At 39.1% G+C, this 19,894-nt stretch overlaps 1 protein-coding gene across 1 annotated transcript in view; it reads right to left on the reverse strand.

The window, feature by feature from the left end:
- Positions 1-244: 244 nt before the first annotated feature.
- CDYL (chromodomain protein, Y-like) overlaps positions 245-19,894 on the reverse strand; it is a 56,368-nt gene continuing 36,718 nt past the window's right edge. Inside the window, 5 exon segments of the mRNA XM_010137481.1 lie at positions 245-403; positions 1,341-1,484; positions 6,908-7,118; positions 8,750-8,922; positions 9,569-9,825. Of these exon segments, the coding sequence (XP_010135783.1) occupies positions 245-403; positions 1,341-1,484; positions 6,908-7,118; positions 8,750-8,922; positions 9,569-9,825 (944 nt within the window).

The raw sequence follows: 19,894 nt of genomic DNA on the forward strand, positions 1-19,894 counted from the left end.
TCACATACACTTGTGTGTGTGTGTATATATATCTACATGTAACAATCTGGGAGAAAGGAGTTTTTGTTCAGATTTAAGCGATACAGTACTTTTAAACCCCTTGAAAATAAAAAGGGGGGGTGTGTCATCCACTCCTGTTCCCAAGCTGCGCAAGAGGGAACAGCTTATATAGGTTTTTTAAATGGGCATATTTTGTCTGCCCTGATGTCCAGGAAATACAATTCCAGTGTCAATGCGCATTTCATCAGAACTCATCGATCTTCTTCTGCAGATATTTTAACATTGAGTCCATCCCTTGTGCTGAGCCCCAGATTTTCTTCAAAACTTCACACTCTTTTTCATTTGCTTGTTCCAAGTCCACCTTCATGATATTACGTACTAAAGCTTTGGATTCTTCAAGTACCTAGGCCAGGAAAAAAAAAAAAAGGGAGTTGGGTTAGTATTCCATGAGAACAGAGCCACACGTGCAGTTAAAGGTTTATATGGATGAATCCTGAGGTTGATTGATTGATTGTAAACTTGAGCTTATTAATTCATGGACATACTATAACCCTGAGAATTGTTCTCATAGCGTCTTTCTTGCAGCACGACACAGGATTTCCTTTACCCTGTACCAACACAATTTGCAAGTGCACAAAAAACATGGAAATAATGAAAATCATAGAGTAATTACTATAACTATATGGTTTTACACTGATAACTCCACTTTGGTGAATATTAGTCGTAACACTATTTTCCAGAACTAACTGCTTTAATAGCCAGGTGGACTCTTGAGCATTTAAAATAGTCCAAAAAGTGTCATTTGCTTTTCCATTTAGGAAACAATCTGTTTCAAAATCCAAAATTCCTAATGCACAGAGCAGTTAATTTGTATTGCATCTGTTCTTACAAGAAAGCATCACCTATTGGTAGTTTTAGCTATCTTGTGCACCTGCCAGTAGTGCACACGACCGTGAATACACTAGACATGACTTGTAGAACTGTAAATTCAACGTAACATCAAAGACTGCATTTATTGCCTTGGTAATTTATATTAATTACCACTCAAGACACGGCCTTAGAACTTAGGATGACTTGAGATTTCTGTGTTTCTGTGCAGTTCTTAGGGCAATTCTTTACTCTGTTGATCAGAGTAACTTGGACTTGGGCGGCAACTATGTTAAATCCAAAATTTATTGTAAAGAGCCCAATGCTGCTTTAATGTTCCTAACCACAACTTATACTGTGGCACATAATAGAGTCAGATGCAAATTTAAAAATTATGTAGTCTAATAATACTTAGATTAATTCTCATTAATCCAATCCTAAAGACGTACCGTAAGAAAATAAAGGAAACTTACAACTGAATTACATGTGACAAGTTCCTTAATTCGAACCATTACTTCTTGTGTGAATGTTCCTGGCCAAAACACTTGAGAGACGAGTCCTTTGGCACAAGCTTCCTGCGCAGTCAACTTTCTTCCACTGAACAACATTTCATTGGCCTGAAGGGATAAAAAGTTACTTCTGGTATGAAATGTAATGAGACAAACTCATTAAAGGAAAAATGTTCAAAATAAATAAGGAAAATGCCTGCTCTATTTGAAGTACAGTTTTATTACAGCTCTTCCAACTTTATTAGTTAATAAAGACAAAGACTCGCCTGCAGGTAGCTGGGCAGTGTTGGTGACTGTGCTGTGTCAATAGCTGTAAAAATATGGAGGTGAAAATGGCTTGGGTCATTTCCCACTCAGGGATGTCCATCAGCTGTAGCTTTCTTGCAGTATTACCGACTCGATTAACTGTGTATGTGGTAATCGGTTATAATGCTCGGCAAATCAGCAAACCAGCAATGACTAGACCAGCTTGCAATTCATAATAATGTTAGCTGCAGCAATGAAATCTTTGCTAAAAATCAACACTACCTGGAGATAAGAAAGATAACCTAGTTTTGGTAGTAGATCTTTTGGGAACTGCCTTTTCTTGGTAGAAAAGATCAGTTGTTAAGTATTTTGCAACTAAAATGTGGTTTAGTACTGAAGAAGTTCGAAACACAAATATATGATTTATTTTCAGAACTTCTCAGAAGTCTTCTGCAGTTTTTCATTTACAATGCAGCAATTAAAATAGCTGGATCATCTTAGAATTTGACTGCCCAAACTTACTGAACTGTGCAGGATATATCCCAATTTCTGATCAAATTCATAGAAAATAAATATTCCTATTTTATTCAGGAGTTCAATATTGAACTGGCAAATACTTTCAGAAGCTGATTTAGCAGTCTTAGTAAAAAAAAAACCCAACTAACAACCCGGTATTTAAAAGGTCTTGTACACAGAGGTACAAGGTACCGAATGGAGTGGTACATTCTATGCAACAAGGTGATCTCTAGTGCTGTAAATCTTTTTGATTTGGAATTATACTTTTCACTATTTATCAGCTTTCCCACTAAAACTTCATCCTACAACCATTTATGCTTACACTTTAATTCCACCTCTAGTGAAGTTTTATACAGTTTTTGTTTGCAGTGACACCTGCATGGAAACAGCCAGGAGAGTTTAAAAAGTCATGGTAATTGTCAAGCTCAAAAAAGAAAATTCAGTTTTACTGTTTCTTGATGACTAATTTACATTGGAAACATGACAAAGGCATCGCTGGACTCTTGGAGTGTGGGAAATAAGGCTGTTATAAAACACCCAAACCTGACACATCCAGCATTTCCGAGGACAAAGTCCTGAGGTTTTTAATGTTTTCTAATACTGGAAATTTTGGTAATTACTACATTGACTTTCACTAAGGATCTCAGTGTTCCCAGTATTGCTATTTTACACATGAAGAAATTTGAGAGGTCTGTAACTTGCCCCTTTGTAATGAAATCAGACTCTGGATTCTACTGAAAAGTCATGGTAATTGTCAAGCTCAAAAAAAAAAAAATCGGTTTTACTGTTTCTTGATGACTAATTTACATTGTAAGCATGACAAAGGCATCGCTGGACTCTTGGAGTGTGGGAAATAAGGCTGTTATAAAACACCCAAACCTGACACATCCAGCATTTCCGAGGACAAAGTCCTGAGGTTTTTAATGTTTTCTAATACTGGAAATTTTGGTAATTACTACATTGACTTTCACTAAGGATCTCAGTGTTCCCAGTATTGCTATTTTACACATGAAGAAATTTGAGAGGTCTGTAACTTGCCCCTTTGTAATGAAATCAGACTCTGGATTCTACTGGCAGTTCAGTTGCTGACTCACAGTTCATTAGGCATGTTTAAAAAAAGTTTCCTTGGACCTTTTACATAAAATTTATCATCAGCATGTCTCTCATAAGTGAGTTAATACAAAAAGTTGTGATTCACATGTATTAGTTTAAAAAAACCAAGCATCACACTAAAGGTACAGATCATATAACCCTATAGTTCTACCTTCTGTGAAAGCAAAATCAAGTATACGAGGTTCATTAACAACCACATTCTAACTTCCCAGATTATACGTGAATGATACTAACCTGAAACACTAGCCAAAAATCAGTGATATACACAAGTTTGTCTAAAACCAGGAATCATTCTCCTGAGGAGACAGATATGAAAAAATTCTCCCAAATCAATTTTAAAAGATACTTAAGATTTATATCAAAGATTGGAACATGAAGTCAGTCTAACTGGGAGTTAGGAGAGGCAGAAAACTAAGGCAGCTGGGCAGGTCTACAGAGTCTTCACACGTATCCTTGTTAACAAGTATAGAAAAGAATGCTAGAAAACCTTAATAATTTTTTGCTTAAACTCAGTAGCAACTGACAGGTTCTCCTAAAGATGAAAACCCACAAATGATAACAACTGTGCAGTTATCTTATTTCTGCCAGCTCCAACAGGGCATTAGCAGAAAACCTCCCATGAAATGAAGGCTCCCATTACTGTTCTCAGTTGACAAGTTTTGAAGGGAAATGTTTTTGCTCTGGTATCTTATCTTTCCTTTTGATCTACACACAACATACGATGGAGACCCACTACTAAGCAAGTTTTAATCATATAATCATGTCTCGTGCCTGCTGTGAAAATTAACACACTTGGTGGTTACAGTTGCAGAACTGCAAAACAGCAATAAAAATGAAGATGATTGATTGATAGAAATATTTCGTTAATGTAAGATTCTTATTAATAACGCTCGTTTTCTATTCAGCCTTTCTGCTTCCACAGAGGAGCGTCACCGGGACATCCTCCTGTCTCTCTTTACAGGGATTCCTTTCAGGCTTACAGGACACCTTTCGTGCAAGCCCACAGGCACCAGCTGCCACAGAGCACCTCAGCTCTCTTGCACTGTGGGCTCAGGAGGCAGCTGGTCCATGTAACACCTGAGACCCTGGCTGTGGTGTGGACTACAGGCACTATCGAAAGGTGACTCCCTGCGGACTGACAGAAAAGCGTAAGCAATGCTGCCAAGCGTGCTGCAGCCCAGCAGGGAAGCCCAGTGTGTGAGGTTCGTCGAGCGGCTCCTGGGCTAATGTGTACCCAGGACCAGGAAACCAGACAAACTCCACAGCAGACTCGTAATGACATCTCATCTCCCCAAACAGACACCACCTTAATCGCTATTATAGAATTTTTTCAAAACCCAAAGTCCAACTCAGGAGGCAGCTGGTCCATGTAACACCTGAGACCCTGGCTGTGGTGTGGACTACAGGCACTATCGAAAGGTGACTCCCTGCGGACTGACAGAAAAGCGTAAGCAATGCTGCCAAGCGTGCTGCAGCCCAGCAGGGAAGCCCAGTGTGTGAGGTTCGTCGAGCGGCTCCTGGGCTAATGTGTACCCAGGACCAGGAAACCAGACAAACTCCACAGCAGACTCGTAATGACATCTCATCTCCCCAAACAGACACCACCTTAATCGCTATTATAGAATTTTTTCAAAACCCAAAGTCCAAGTTTAAAAAGCTTTCTAAAATTCTTGGTATTTCCAATAAAGTATCAGTTTTGAATCTTAATGTCTGGGCTTCAGATTTCCTGTAACAATTAACTCTGTTGAACATGTTCTGTGAGAAAAAAACCAAAGAAACAAAAAGCAACACCCCTCCCCACCCCCCAAAAAACCCCCCAACCAACCAAACACCCACCAAACACCACAAAACCCAAAAACAACCTCTGTGACAGACCTGCTCAACCAGACAAGACTGACCTGGTACGGAAGATATTTCCAACAATCTTGCAGTTGAAGATTTTTTATATAACTGCTGATAATACAAAATAATGCACTGAATCTGGCTTACCAGTGTGGGGCCAGCATTGCCTAATTAATACGTCTGTAGCAATTTTATAATGCATACAGAGGCCTTAATTCCTTCTTTTGTATGATACTCTAATTTTCCTCCGTGAATATTCCTTGTCTCACTCATACCATCTCTTCCTTCTGCTGATTTCTCTCTTCCTTTTATAGATAGAAAGCATACTATTTTATACAGAATTTCAGTATAGATTCTGAAGGTATTTCGTGGAATCTGCTACTTAAAGTCCAACTCTGTCCCATACAGCACTGACATTGCTGTACTGCCGTGGACTGAGGATAGTATGAAAACAGTGGACATTTTTTTTCTCCCTTCTGCACGGAATATTATGGAATTGTTATAACTAGAAGCTTTCAACTTATGTCTTTTATTGAAAAAATGAGAGTATTCACAAAACACATGAAAGAGTATACTAGGGAAGAGCTGCTTCTGTTTTTAAACAACTTTTGGAGAAACAAAAAGTAACAACCACAAGTCTTTAAAGGACAGGGATAGATGGAATGGATGGATGAATGGATGGATGGATGGATGGCCAAATAAAAAGGGAAAGGAACAATCAGTAGTTTGAAACATGCTAAGATATTAAAGATAGATATGCTTATAACTGTTAATCTATTTCAGTTACCTTTTCTGTTCTCTTCTAATATCTAAATCCAGACATCACACAATTAGTCATTAGATCTGTTCAAACTGATGCTTTCAATATATCAAAATTTGTGGGTTTAAATCAATAAATACCTACAGGAAAAGATTGGCTTTTATAGTAAACAGTAATTTAGGAAAAACAGGTTAAGGATACAAGCACTTGTTTCATACTGTTACTAGTCAACTTCAAACTGGATTGGGATGTAGATCTAACAGTTTTCAGAGAACACAGAATAAAAATAACAATATGAAAATAATGTAGGCAAGAGATTTTTAAATAGCTTTGTTACATTTGATTCTTTCATCCAATTGGAAAGCAAGGAAAGGGATACTAAGTAACGTGGCTTATGTCTTCAGCACCAGTGCGAAGCATTACCATTTCTTTCTCAATCTATTTACAGCAAGAATAGAAAAAAAAATCCTTGACAAAGGTGATCGGACTGAGTATTTCCTGCATAACACACTAGTTCTGAACATCAGCAGAGATCTAGAAAGCAAGGAGGTTTGACACAACTTCTAGAGAACCAATGCACGAAAGCCAAATTCCTTATTTTGCATACTAGCATGACACTGCTAGTGGCTGGTGACACAGTGCTCTGCCACGTAATGACACTGGGCACCAACCAGCCCATTCCCTGCCACACTGCGATGCTGTGCTGAGCGCCAGACACTGGTGGCTGGTCCTCACAAGGCGTCAGCAGGGAAGGTGTATCCTGATAAGCAGGACATAACCCTTCTGCCACCATCAGGATTAAGGATGCCAGCGATGTGGTACTAGGTCCCGTGTCTGCTTTCTGCTCTGTTCCCACAGGTAAAGACTAGGCTGTAGCAGCACGGAGCAGAGAAGCTACAAATACTGATTTCTCATGAAAGGTTTTCATGAGAAAAAGACAAAATAGAGAAAAGGCAACATAGCAAAGATAAAAAGTCTTGAAATCACTCTAAAAATGATAAATTACCACAAGTGCTCTGTGAAGCTGTCAGCCCCTACCCTGCAGGCTACTTACAGAAGCCAGGCCCATTATCCGGGGGAACGTTAGGGATGAACATCCATCTGGACTTTGTCCAAAAGTAGTGTATGGTGTTTGAAACCAAGCCTTCTCATTAGCCCAGACCACATCACACAGAGGCAATATAGATGCTCCAAGTCCAATGGCTGGGCCATTTACTGCTACAATGATAGGCTTCTTAAACTGAATAAAAGTATTCACAAAATTCCTGAAGAGAAACAGAAACATGCACTCACTACATATATACAAAGAGTAAAATACACCAGCCCTTGAAAATTCAGTAATAATTCATCACCACAGTCCTATCACTTTCAATATCACCCTGATAACCTTTCACGAAGGTGTGGTTAGCTTGGTGGGTGAGGGGAGAGGCGTGGATATTGTCTACCTAGATTTCAGAGTGAGGTTTTCAACCCCATCTCTGATCAGACTCATAGACAAGCAGTTGATGTATGAGCTGAACGAGCAGACAGTGAGGTGGATTGAAAGGCTGGCCCAGGGAGTGGTGAGCAGTGGCACAAAATCTTGTGGGAGGCCGGTAATTACTATTGTATCCACAGGGTCACTGCTGGGTCTCGTACTGTTCAACAGCTTTATTCATGATCTGGATGATGGGTCAGATAGATTGTACCAGCAGCAAGTTTGCTGATGATACAAAACTAGGATGATACACTAGAGGCTGCCATCCAGAGGAGCTCAACAGGCTGGAGAAATGTCTGACAGGAACCACATCAAGTTCATCAAGGGGAAGTGCAAAGTCCTGCACCTGGGGGAGAACACCACCAGGAACCGTTATATGCTGGAAGCCAAACAGCTGGAAAGCAGCTTGGCAGAAAAGGACCTGGGGTCCTGGTGAACACCAAGTTGAACATGAGCCAGCAATGCACCCTTGTGGAAAAGGAGGATAATGGTATCCTGGGCTGCATGTATTCACAGCAGATTGCAGAAGGTGATCCTTCCTCTCTGCGCAGCACTGATGTCTAGGTACAGGCTCCCCAGCAAAAGAGAGATGGAGCTGCTGAAGATGGTCTAGCAAAGGGCCATCGAGACGACTAAGAGGCTTAAGCATCTCTCATGTGAGGAAAGGCTGAGAGAGCTGTGACTCTCTGAGGAGGGGGAACCTCATCAGTGTCAAAAAACTCCAACTATTATCATCTCTGTGAACCAACTGTGCCTCCAATTAAACAGCTGTTACATGTTACAAGGCCTTTTTAGGGACATGAATATTGATGATGACAACAGAACATGGGTCTGTGAAGGAATATAGATAGCCTGGAAGCATACGCAAGCTAATTCAAGAGCCCAGGACCTCAACACCCGTGTTCAAACGGTCAGCTACTTGTTTGTCCTGTACTCTCCAAGAGCTGTACTTTTTTCCATATATGTTCTTCTGGTTTGTAGTAGTTCAGCTCGTTTTGTTTAAAGACCAGGTTTTGTACCCCGCGTTGGGATAATGCTCACTAGTATTAATCCACTCCTCTGAAATATCCATCAATCCGCTGCTCTGAATATCTTGTATTAAATTACTCACTCAATGCCTATCTTGTATTTGCGTGCGTTACAATTGTTTTCCTGAGACTCTACGGCTATTTAAGTCTTTTAAAATTGGTTTCAGCTGGAGGAGTATTACCATACTACCAGTTTTCATACGTAAATTTAAGTAGTAAAAATAATGATGCATGAAATGACAACCCAAATATAAAGGGACAAGGACCATAAAGAAGTGCTGCACACAATATCACGGAACGGGTGAATGTCTGCGATCTTGTTGAATTAGAGGCTTTTCAAATAAAAAAAGATAAAACAAGCCAGACTACACGATGAAGAATACCCACATACCTAATAGCTTCTGCCATCTTAGTGCTTTCCTTTTTTCTATCATCTGTTAAACGTCGTATAAAATAAATAAAATCAAGACCACAGCAGAAAATGCTACCAACTGCACTAAACAGCACAAGTTTACTGTCATCTGCAGCTGCTGTGTTCAGTGCACTTTGGACTTCCTTCATTACCTGCAAAAAATCAAAAATTCATTACAGTGTTTTTATTACCTGTTACTTTTATTAGAAAAGTAACATACTGTTCTCTTCCCCTCCTCCCCTCGTGAAGTCTTTGACATCTTCAATTTTTCCTCAGGATCCAGTCAACAATCATATTAGACAAGTTAACGTTTTTCATTATCCCCAAATAAGAAAATTAAAAAAAAAAATAGAAGCTTTTAATTAAAAAAAAAAAAAAAATGTAATTAGACTAAGATAATGAAATCAGTAAGAAAAGGTCTGTTAGGTGTTTTCTGTAAGTAAAGCACTTGTTCAGCGTTTCTGTGATTTGGACAGCAGATGGCACATGCAACGAGATCAGAAAAAAAGAACCTTAATTCAGGCTAACGCTTGTTTCAAACTGTGCGTCATAACTTGCCACATGTCTTATAAGAGATGGTAAATCTACATGTTCAGATAACGTAGTTAACACTGAATGATACTTAAAGTCAGTTTTGTGTGTAACATCTTGCAAGCAACAACCTGAACCTTGTTTCATGAATGTTTGTGCCTGAGTAACAGGCACAAGTGAGGCAGAGACTTAGGATTCCCTCAGCACCCTGCACCCTCCACAACCACTCCCCCACCCCCACCCTCCCCAAATCAGAATTGTTCTGACCTCTGGGTTTAGTGAATTATTTTCAGATGATTTTGTTGACAGCAAAATGTGCGTGAATCCATCTTGTTTCCTGACAACAATGTCTCTGTACCGGTACGCACTCTCCGTTTGTCTCACACTGAAACGTAGCCTTTTATCAAAAGGTTGATCTCTTCTGTCATCTATAAATCTCCGTTTGGTGGCTGTCACTCCTGTTACAGATGTCTGTATGTTGGTTGTACCATTGGCCGCTAGTGCTTCCATAAAGGTGGATGTACCTGGAAATAGTTTAAACCACAACATTCTATTAATTACATTTTATTCGCTCAGCCGTTTCAAATTCCCTATTACCATGAAAACACTTCAGTCGTATTAAGAACACACAGTAAATATGAAACTCAGTACCCTGAAATGTTACAGAAATAAGACACTGTGCACAGAGAAAAATTAAAGTGACAAAGGGACGCAACAAATTCATTTTACAGTTCTGAGAAAACACATTGTAAGCAAGCCAAACAGTCCAATCATCTTATTTTTAGAAGGAAGGGAAAGGTCTATTTAATGTTCCCAATACCCATTAGGAGTAGGTTGATGCTCTGCTTTTGGCCTTTCCGACATCTTTTAGTCATCTAACAGAATCAAGATTGCGAAGAAAAAGCAGAAGCCCCGTTTCAAACACCACAAGAAGTTAATATATGGAAGAAAACAACACCTACTATAAGCCAAATAAAGAACTTGATTGACAAGATCGTATAAAGCACAATAGTCTTTAAAGGAAAATGGAAATGAAGAAACACAGACTGTACTTCTGTGACAGGGAAACAAGAGCCATGCAGCGCTGGATATTTTAATGGATTCATAGACAATGAGATATTTCTCAAGTCTAAACAATTTTTGCTATTAGAATTGGCACACACAGCGCTATGTCCTCTGGTCTAGTTCCCAGATACGCAAACAGAGAGAATTTGAAGGCATACCAGTAAACAGGCTATTCCTCACGACACGGAAGGGACAGGGTATTCTGCACTCCACATTAGAAACATACCACCAAGTAATTAGAATTCGTAAGATAAATATGAGAACATCTCGGATCTATAATCCATCTGTATGTTAAAGTCTCCATGTAACATCTCCATAAAATTTGTCAAAGCAAAGAGTATGCATGGCGGGAGGGGACACTAGGGTTAAAAACGTTGGGAAAATGTCTCACAGACTGGGACAGGAACGTTTTGAAAGCCTTTTCCTGAAAACTGAGATCTGAGACTTTGTTAAAATCTACTGGAAACCCACAGCCCTCATCTCACAATCAGGTACTTCAGAACATCACGCATACGGTATCTTAAAAAGTACAGTAAAACCATGCATAAATACGTTGTTAATCAAATGCCACTGATGGATCTTGCTTAATTGGTCACTATCTTGCTGAAGAAGCTACATTTTTAAAGTTCTAATAATATGCAATGCTATGATTTTTTATTTTATTTTTTTTATAAGATACTTCCAACACCTGTGGGTCCAGGACAGACATTAAACTGGAATGTCATATATCTCCACATTTTAACTACATTCAAAAGTTGCTTTCTTTGAAGCAGTGTATGAAGTATGAGAGAGATATTAAGAGAAAGACTAAAAAAATAAAAATTTAGGATGTTACATGGTTTTCTATTTGTATTTCAGAAACTGCTTTTGGATATAACTGTTTATGTCGAATATTTTAAAATAAATAAATCTTTTATTATAAAACTGTTACGTTTAATGAGGCAAGCTGTCAAAAGAGCTCCACAATAAGGGGTTTTCTACTTCTTAGTCTTTCGTGTTGTGTATGTTTTAATCCTCTTGCCATATCACTTTCTGTGAAGAACAGACCACTCAAGATTTCTTAATTGTTTAAAGTGAAGAGTAACAAACTGAATTCAGCTTGTGATCAGCCTCAGAGACAAAAGTGAACAAAATGAAACGGAAAATTAATATTTTATGTTGTCACAGAAGTTCCACATTTATTCCTAATTTTTCATGGCTTATCAAATTCTTTTTCTTTTCATTTCATCAGAAAAAAATAAGTATTTGATGCATACCAAATATCAAATTGATGAGGGATGCTTTCAATACTTTTCCTTTGTACACCACACTATGTTGATCACATTCCTTTAAAAAATTCCCTTCAAAGGACTTTTGCAGGCACACCTCTGTTGCCCCATATTTCATTGGGAATGCAAGATGAAATGCTATCAATGGCTGCAATGGTTTGGTTTTCCGCAGGAAAGATAAATTAATGCAGCTGAATTCACCTCTGATTTCTAACCCTGATACAAGATTTTATGGCTTCTGTCCAAGCAATAGTAAAAAAGGTGGAGAACCAGGAGTGCACAACAGACTAGTTTAAGCGGGGAAAAAAAAAAAAAAAAAAGTCAGTAAACTTGTGTCAGAGTTTTGGGCAGATCTTTTCCCATGATTCATACTTCCAAAAACATACTCAAATACCCCAGAATGTTACTTTTGAGACGTAAGAGGCAATAATATACACTCTGAGAGAGCAAACATCTGGTAAGAGAGGCCAAGATATAAACTCCACGCACCACTTTTCATGCTTAGTGAATTGGCAAGAGACCTTCTGAGTTTTGATACAAACTTTGTCTGCACTTGTCAATAGCTGCAGTTTCAAACCACAAACAAGGGACAGCTGCAGTGCAGTGAGAGCATCTCCTACATCCAATCTTGTAAACACACTTCGAGGATACTCAGACTGGAATCAAAAACCTGTCAGCTTTAGAATCCACTCCTCTGCGCTGGGAGATTTGGCCAGTTGGTGCAGGTTAGAAAACAGCACCAACAGAGTTAAAACACATTTGTTAGTGTTTGCCATTATCATTGTAAGTTTGTGACCTTCTACACTTCAACAGCACAGGGGGCTCTGTCTTTCGGCATTCAGTCCTCGAGAGTGAAGAGACTACTGGGAGACCTAAAGCAGTGCTTCATACTGTAAATAAATAGGCACCGGTTGCACCACTGGACAGACTCAGACATGTGTTGCAGCAAACAAGGATGAAAATTAAAGAAAAAAAAGGTGCCAGACAGGATTAACTGTCTTGCTATAGATTTCCTCACATGAAAATTTTGCATTGCACAATTATAAAATACAGATTTCATAACAAACCAAAAGCAGTTCTGCATTTCAGCGTGTTGATGGAGATAGCATATCAAAGACCAACAAAAGGGACAAGCCTCTCCTTTCAAAATGAGCTTTCCAAAACCAGTAAGGGCTTGGAAAAAGCACAGTTTACCCTGGATGCTGTCAACTAATGCAGAATTATGTTTAAGAGGTAAACAAACAGCTCTTTTAGTTATAAAAAAACCCCAAAACAAACCCTTACAACTGCAAATTGTGAATTAATGTAATGTGATCTCCTCAAAGGTGAAGACATACTACTACTGCACAAAGCTTCGCCATACTGATGCAAAAGGAAATTAAGAGTACTACTTGGTTTTGCAGCTGCTGATCAAAACCTGGTAAGTCACCATTTTCATGCAGCTGATTTTACAGAACAAGAAAAAGCTATGGGCAACTGGTAAGAAAGGAACAACTCTTATTCAAGAGGAACCGGAAAAAATACAGAAGTTGGAAAAGGGGCAGAACAGCAAAGGTAGCTTATCTCCATTCCACAAGCAGACAACAAATGTGTGATGCCAGACATGCAGATAAATAGAGTTTAAAACCAAACAAGAAACGCACAACTTCATAACAATCCAAAAGTTACAATCCTAAGCTCCTCTCTAAGCTGTCTGTTCCTCGCTGTTACTGTTTCTCAAATTCTAGAGAAGTTCAATCCAGCCTACGCAGCAAACACTGAGTACAAACCATCCCCTCCCTGCAGCAATACTGGGTGCTGTAATACCAAACAGGTGCTGTAAAAAATAGTCAAGTCTCTTTTGCACACTTTTTCTCAGTACTCTCAGTTCACAGGTTTGTCTGACAGGATATGATGTTTCTGAAAAGCTTTATCGCCCCTTAGGATTGTCCGATTCACTTTTGAAACCACTATGGTTTGTCTTCTGAAGTATACTCTGGCAGTGAATTCTGAATATACACCTTTACTTTCTTCATCCCCTTCATAACATTCCTTCTTCAGATTGATTAGTCCCAATCTTATGTACCCTTTCTTCTCCCAGAAGGTAGCCCAAGCCTGTCATTCTTCTCCATGCCTCTTCCTCTTCTACTAAATCTTGGAACAGAGTCCAAAATGGCATACAATATTCAAGATCAGGTTTTATAACATGGCATGTTCGAGCCTTCTCTTTTGTCCTCTACTCCTTTTCCATAATAATTTCTACCAATTTACTCGGTGGGTTGTTTTTTTTTTTTTTAAACTATCACTGAGCAGAAAACTCAGCCTTTGCAGAATCCACCGCACTTTTTCTGAGCCGTTAACACATAGTCAGGACCAGTCATTGGCCAAGCATGGTTTTATGTTTTGCAACAGGCATACTTTTACACAGAAGCCTGTTTTGTCCCCTCCTCATTGCTTGGCATTCATCTGCGCTGAAAGTAATCTCCTATTTTAATCCAAAACCACTCAGTATTTTCAGATAAGCATTTCTGAATAACCAAATGCATAAAGACCAACAACAACAGTTTCTTGCTCCAACTGTTAAATGCTATTAAACTTTTAACTCTGCACTACATCAAATATTTCACACGAGTCACCAACCCCAGACAGTGATATCACAACGCAAACATAAGTTTCCAGTAGTTTTTCCACCTCTGCTTCAGCAATTACACAGCAAGTATTTCTCAGAATTGTGGTGTATCTGCACAGATTATAGAAATTCAAAGTAAGGGTTCTAAAAAAACTATGCATGTGCCCGTTTCTTGCCTGAGTGTATGTATTTACATGACTTACATTTTGGAATCAGAAGTTCCAGCTTCCTTTGAAGTGATACTATAGATATTTTAAAGAAGAAAAAAAATTCTGAGTTTATTGTACTTTTCATCTATGCTACTGTTTTGTTTTGTGTTTCTGAAAGTGTTCAGGAGGTTTAGGTCATTTATGAAACAAAGATACACTTTACTTGCATCTTTCCAGAAGATGGTGTTATAGCAATGCAGCACACAAACCAGCAGTGGTACTACTAATAAAAACCTGCACTCACCCCGGCGTTAGAACAGGCATTCCCAAACACGCCTGGGAGGAGAAAGAGCTGGGGAATGGTCATGCTGCTTCACGTTATGGGCGGCTGGTCACTGTGATAACCTGCCACTGGTGTGGAAACCTCCTCAAAAGCCTTACTGTTGGGAGGGAGCATGTGTGTACTAACTTTCACTCATTTTTTCAAATACAGTTAACCACTTATTGATTCTGTTTCCAGGAAATAGTTACATAGGGAACCATTAGATGTGCCACTTTCTGTTGTTTTTGCAAATATGTCACCTTTCCATACGCAAAGAATGTAGGTTTTAAGCACAGATTAACTGGCAGATTACTTGGTGAGACATCAGCAACAGGTAACTACAACTTGGCAGTAAACAGTCCTGCAGTGGCTGGCAGGCTGTACTGTCAATGTTTTGCTTCCCAAAAAGCCCTTTTCTCATGCCCTTAAATTCCTATTCTTTTCCATACATTTTGTACAGGTGTTAATTAAATGTCACTTTGAAACACTGCTTCTATAAAATCTACATTTCTTAGAGAATACTGTTGTGGATAAAATTAACATGAGAAACACACTCATACATACATATACCCTCAGTAATATTTCTCTACTCATAAGTTTTTTCCGTCATACACCAGTTTTTGTCTTGACTGTCATGTCAAATTTAGAATAACACGGTCCACAGTAGCCATTTTTTTCCTTATGCAAATGTTTTGTTTGTTTGTTTCTCTGACTATTTACAGCATCAATCAAACATATGTGATTCTATTTCTAACGGTGGTACTGTTAGAAAGAGGGCAGCACTACTGTTCTCATTGGACTTGAGTAGGTTTTAGGCTATTTAATTATTTTTGCTTTTGAATGTCTTTCCTTCTCAGAGCATAAGCATCCATATAAAGATAAACTCTTAATGCCAACCAAAAATGCAACTAAACAGAACATAAAATTCTACTGCTGAAAGCGAGCAATCAATACAGGAGAAAATGGCATTTCTCCACTCTCAAGTTAAATAGGTTTACCTTAGTCTAACTATTTTAAGTCATGTAAGTGGAAATAAAGTTTACATACTTTAAAAGGATGAAAGTAACAAAATACTAACCCTAACACTTGTTAAGACCATGCCATAAAGCAAACAAGGATAACATTAATAATACATAATTTAGCAAGAAATCTTTTTGAAAGTCTGAATAAGTTTTACTACCTTTGAAAAGGAACTGTTCATAAGGTATGAACAGTTGCATACGATATTAAGTAAACTTTCCGCAGTCTTACAGTGGAAAAAAATGCCCCCCCCACTAACAACTGCAAAAGGTTTTCCAAATATATCTCCATTCTTACTATTTCACTGGAAATATATAAACAAACCCTTCTCAGACGAACAAATTCTTTTTCACCTTTATCACAGCCTCAAGATAAATTAGGATTGGTTTCTTCTCCCCTTCCTCTGCAGGGACTCATTTTTAAGTTATTGTTCTCCCATTGACTCTATAGACAGGATACTACTGATAAACAGAAAACAATGCACGTGATCACTCTCACCATTTCAGCTGTTATTCAAGGTGGTTGTAAGGAAAAACTATATATAAAAATTCCTAAGTGCCTCTGATATTACTTCAGTCGAGAAATCCCAGACATATTTCACAGGAGCGTGCACCAAAATATTTGATGGGGTAGCAAAGAGTTAGTTGTATTTCTCTTTCTCACAAATAAGTACAAATAAGAAAAACCTTCCTCAGGATACAGACTCCTTTTTGAGTCCTTTTGTTACTGGGAACAATTCATAAGGAAGAACCCTTCTATCTTGATATTCTTGGAGCTGCAGGTTATGATACCGCAGGGTTAATATGAAATACTCTCAAATTTGATACTTAAGTAAGGACATCTCTTGGGGCTCATCTACAGAGGAAAGTTACCACAAACTAGGTTAAGGTTTAAACTTTAAGTACACCGAGCTATTGCACACTAACTCCTAAGGTGAACACATTCGATATTAAGAGCACTTCACTGCAATTTAACCCAATCCCCAAAGTGATCTAAAAAACGGCTCTCTATCTGTGGAGTCAGAGTGCTCTAATGTAAGGCTAGCCTAGAACAGACGCTGTCAAAAGACATCCCAGGCAGTTTCCTGTATAAACACGAACATATACGTGCCATGTACATGACATAATTCTTGTAGAGATATTAAAAGTTTCTAAAGCATTATATCTATTTTATTAATGAGATTTAGATAGGTGGGCATAGCACCACTATGTTGGTAGAATACTTTCATATACCTCCTTTTTAAAAACAACATGTCAGTAAGTATTCACATTTCATTCTTATCACATAAATGAGGGTTTCTCTATCAGAGTTTGCTAGAGTTCCACTCACAATTGCCCACAAAAACATTTGGCATTTCAATGCAAAAAAGTAGTAGGCAAAGGGGGCTAGAGGACTCGGAGGTTCAGGACACTGGTGTGTATGTATTAAGCTTTACAGGACACCCCAAGCTCTGAGTGCTCAGTGTCTGGAGTGACCATCCCTGCTGGGAAGAAGCACCTCTGTTTTTACATAACTGCCTCTACAGGTATATGTGTCTTTCCGGCCACTGTCCAATGTCTGCTATTAATAGAAGATGGTGACTATCCCACAGGAGGCTGAGACAACAGGTTCATCAAGAGGCGGAAAATGAATGGATTACCTGAAGCCATACTAGCCTGCAGCAGAGAGGCCATCTTCCAGTACACAATGCGTCCAGCTGTGTGAGTTAACACAGCCAGCTGTACCCTGTACTTGCGTAACCTGCAATACCTAACATTGCCGGCTGCTACCGACAGGGGCAATCTGTTCTGCAGCAGAACCCTCTTAACAGAAATTACCGACCTTGACAAAAATAACTGGCTGGGGCGGGATGGCGAAGCACAAAGGAGGAATCTCTTGAGTCTTCACTTGAGGCTTTTCAGTACCTCTTATTAGAAACTAAATATTGCAGTGCTGGGTGTTCAGTCCTAAGCCTTACGCTTAAGCAAGAGCTGCTAGCTCCTTGAGCACTTCTGCTGCCTGAAGGGCTGCAGAGCAAAAATCAACACAGCTGAGCACTGACATCAGGGAGAGAAAGTAGGCATGAAGAAAAGGTAAGAGGTTTTCCAGAAGTGTAAACAGAGTTCTAGAGTCCTCCGATGAAAGCACATTCCGAAATGTATGTGCCAAGAAGGTTCTTACTTTTGATTCAGAGGTATTCAACGGAAAGCAGTCTCCACTGGAGAGTCAAGGATTTGAACCAAGAACATTTCTGAAAGACTTCGTCTTTAGGCAGAGCATACACTGCTACTTACACCGCATCCAAAGAAGCATCCAAAAATTGTCCTAGAGGCAATCTCTCTGCCAGTTTTGTAATGGTCTGGGAAAATAAGCCCACATTAAAAGCAGAATGATAAAAGGTATCATTCCGTATCCCATCCAACAGGTGGATAGCTGGATGCTCTGAACTGAAAAAGTAATTCAGAACAGTGTATCAACTTGCCAAATTTGTCCTTTAATGTTGTTGGAGAGGAATAAATCCCAAATATGATCTATCGGCAATAGCTGAAATGAGGTATGATAGAAAGGAGTCAGTATATACAATCCATGCTCTCAAGTCAAATCTGATCTCTTTTTGGCAATACAATCTAGGATCAGTGAGTTTATGAGGACATGCCTGAATCGGAGAACTCAAGGAGAATATCCAGAATTTTTTGTTCTTCCTATGTTAAATAATAAGAATAAAATCCCAAACAACAAAACAAACAATAAAACCCCCAAACCCCAGAAGAAGTCCTAAAGCCAGCAGCAGAAGACTACAAAGAGTAAACGACTTGGATCTGATGCTTTGCATGAGGAAAACTTAGCATTGTATCCTCCCTCAATCAGGCTTTGTCCTGTATCACTGCAGGCAACTACTAGAAAGCACAGGAGGCATTTGTTTTCACATCAGCTTGCCTCCAGTACAAATGGTATGGTTCTCCACCTTGTGAGATTTAGAGACATCACAAATATCTTGAACGCATCCACGAGTCTTGAGAAAACACCCATCACAAGAACACATTTTCATCAAATTTTGTAATCAAGAATATAGTGGGTAAACAAGCAAATAAAAAAACCTGTGCCCAGGGTAAATCACAAGAAAATAACCACTGAACAGAGTGAACAGAGAAGGCAATGCTCCAATCTCAGCCAGCAGCTGAGAGGAACTGGAGACAGTGCGCTGCCCTTAACAGCAGGATGGATTGCACGGGCATGGGTAGCGTTGGGTGCACACTCCTCATATCGCTGAGGAAAGCGAGCAGCTTCTCTTCAAGGCCTTTGCCTTTGTACTTACATTGACTGCTGTCATATTTATGAACAGTCTATCAAAGAGAAAATATCTCAGACAAAACCCCTAAACTGGTAACTCCAAAAAGCACTAATTAAGGAGTTAACCCATGCTGCCATACGTAGAAAATGGCGCAGAGCTGTGAGAGTGGCTTCCCTCAGGCTACAGAACAAGTCAGTATAGAAGCCAGGATTATTAGTTACAGGTTGTCCCAGTCCCCCAAAGCTACTTTTCCCTGCAAAAATCTGCTTTTATGAAATACTGGAATATTTTTTTTTCTTTACAGAAATTATATTTATCTACATTAAAGTACAAGTAGCAATATTGCGAGACAGAAGAGACATCTAAGGGAGTAACGGAATAAGCACTATGATCCTGTGGGACACATTGTTTCAGCACCAGCAATATATTAATATGAAACCACAGCCTCTAAGAAATTAAGACTAATAATAAGAGGCTGAAATATTAAAAAAAATAATCAAGAAATTAGGAAATTACAAATACAGTAGAGAAAAAACCCAACGAACAGAGAAAACAATGTGGTTTAAGACAAATTTCAGAACAAGTTTTAAAAAGACAGACAAGTTAAGATCTATCTCAGAGAGCAGGACTTAGCAACTACTATCAACCACGCTAAAAACAAGGGAGGCTTAGTCAGGCACCGTAGTGCCTGTTGCTACACAAAAACAGGAACTGCAAGTGCATGGAAGACTCAGGTCTGCAACTTGGCACTTTGAGAAAGTGGGGGGGTGGGGTGGGGCGGGTGATAAGAAATAAGTAACAGAAAAATCTCCATTTGAATTCTGGGCTTGGGAATTGTTGCAACTCCAATTGCTGGAATTACGAAGTCCGGCACTGGAGCCTCAGATGTT

The sequence above is a fragment of the Buceros rhinoceros genome, unplaced genomic scaffold (genome assembly GCF_000710305.1).
Source record: "Buceros rhinoceros silvestris isolate BGI_N320 unplaced genomic scaffold, ASM71030v1 scaffold4276, whole genome shotgun sequence".
Classification (NCBI taxonomy): domain Eukaryota; kingdom Metazoa; phylum Chordata; class Aves; order Bucerotiformes; family Bucerotidae; genus Buceros; species Buceros rhinoceros.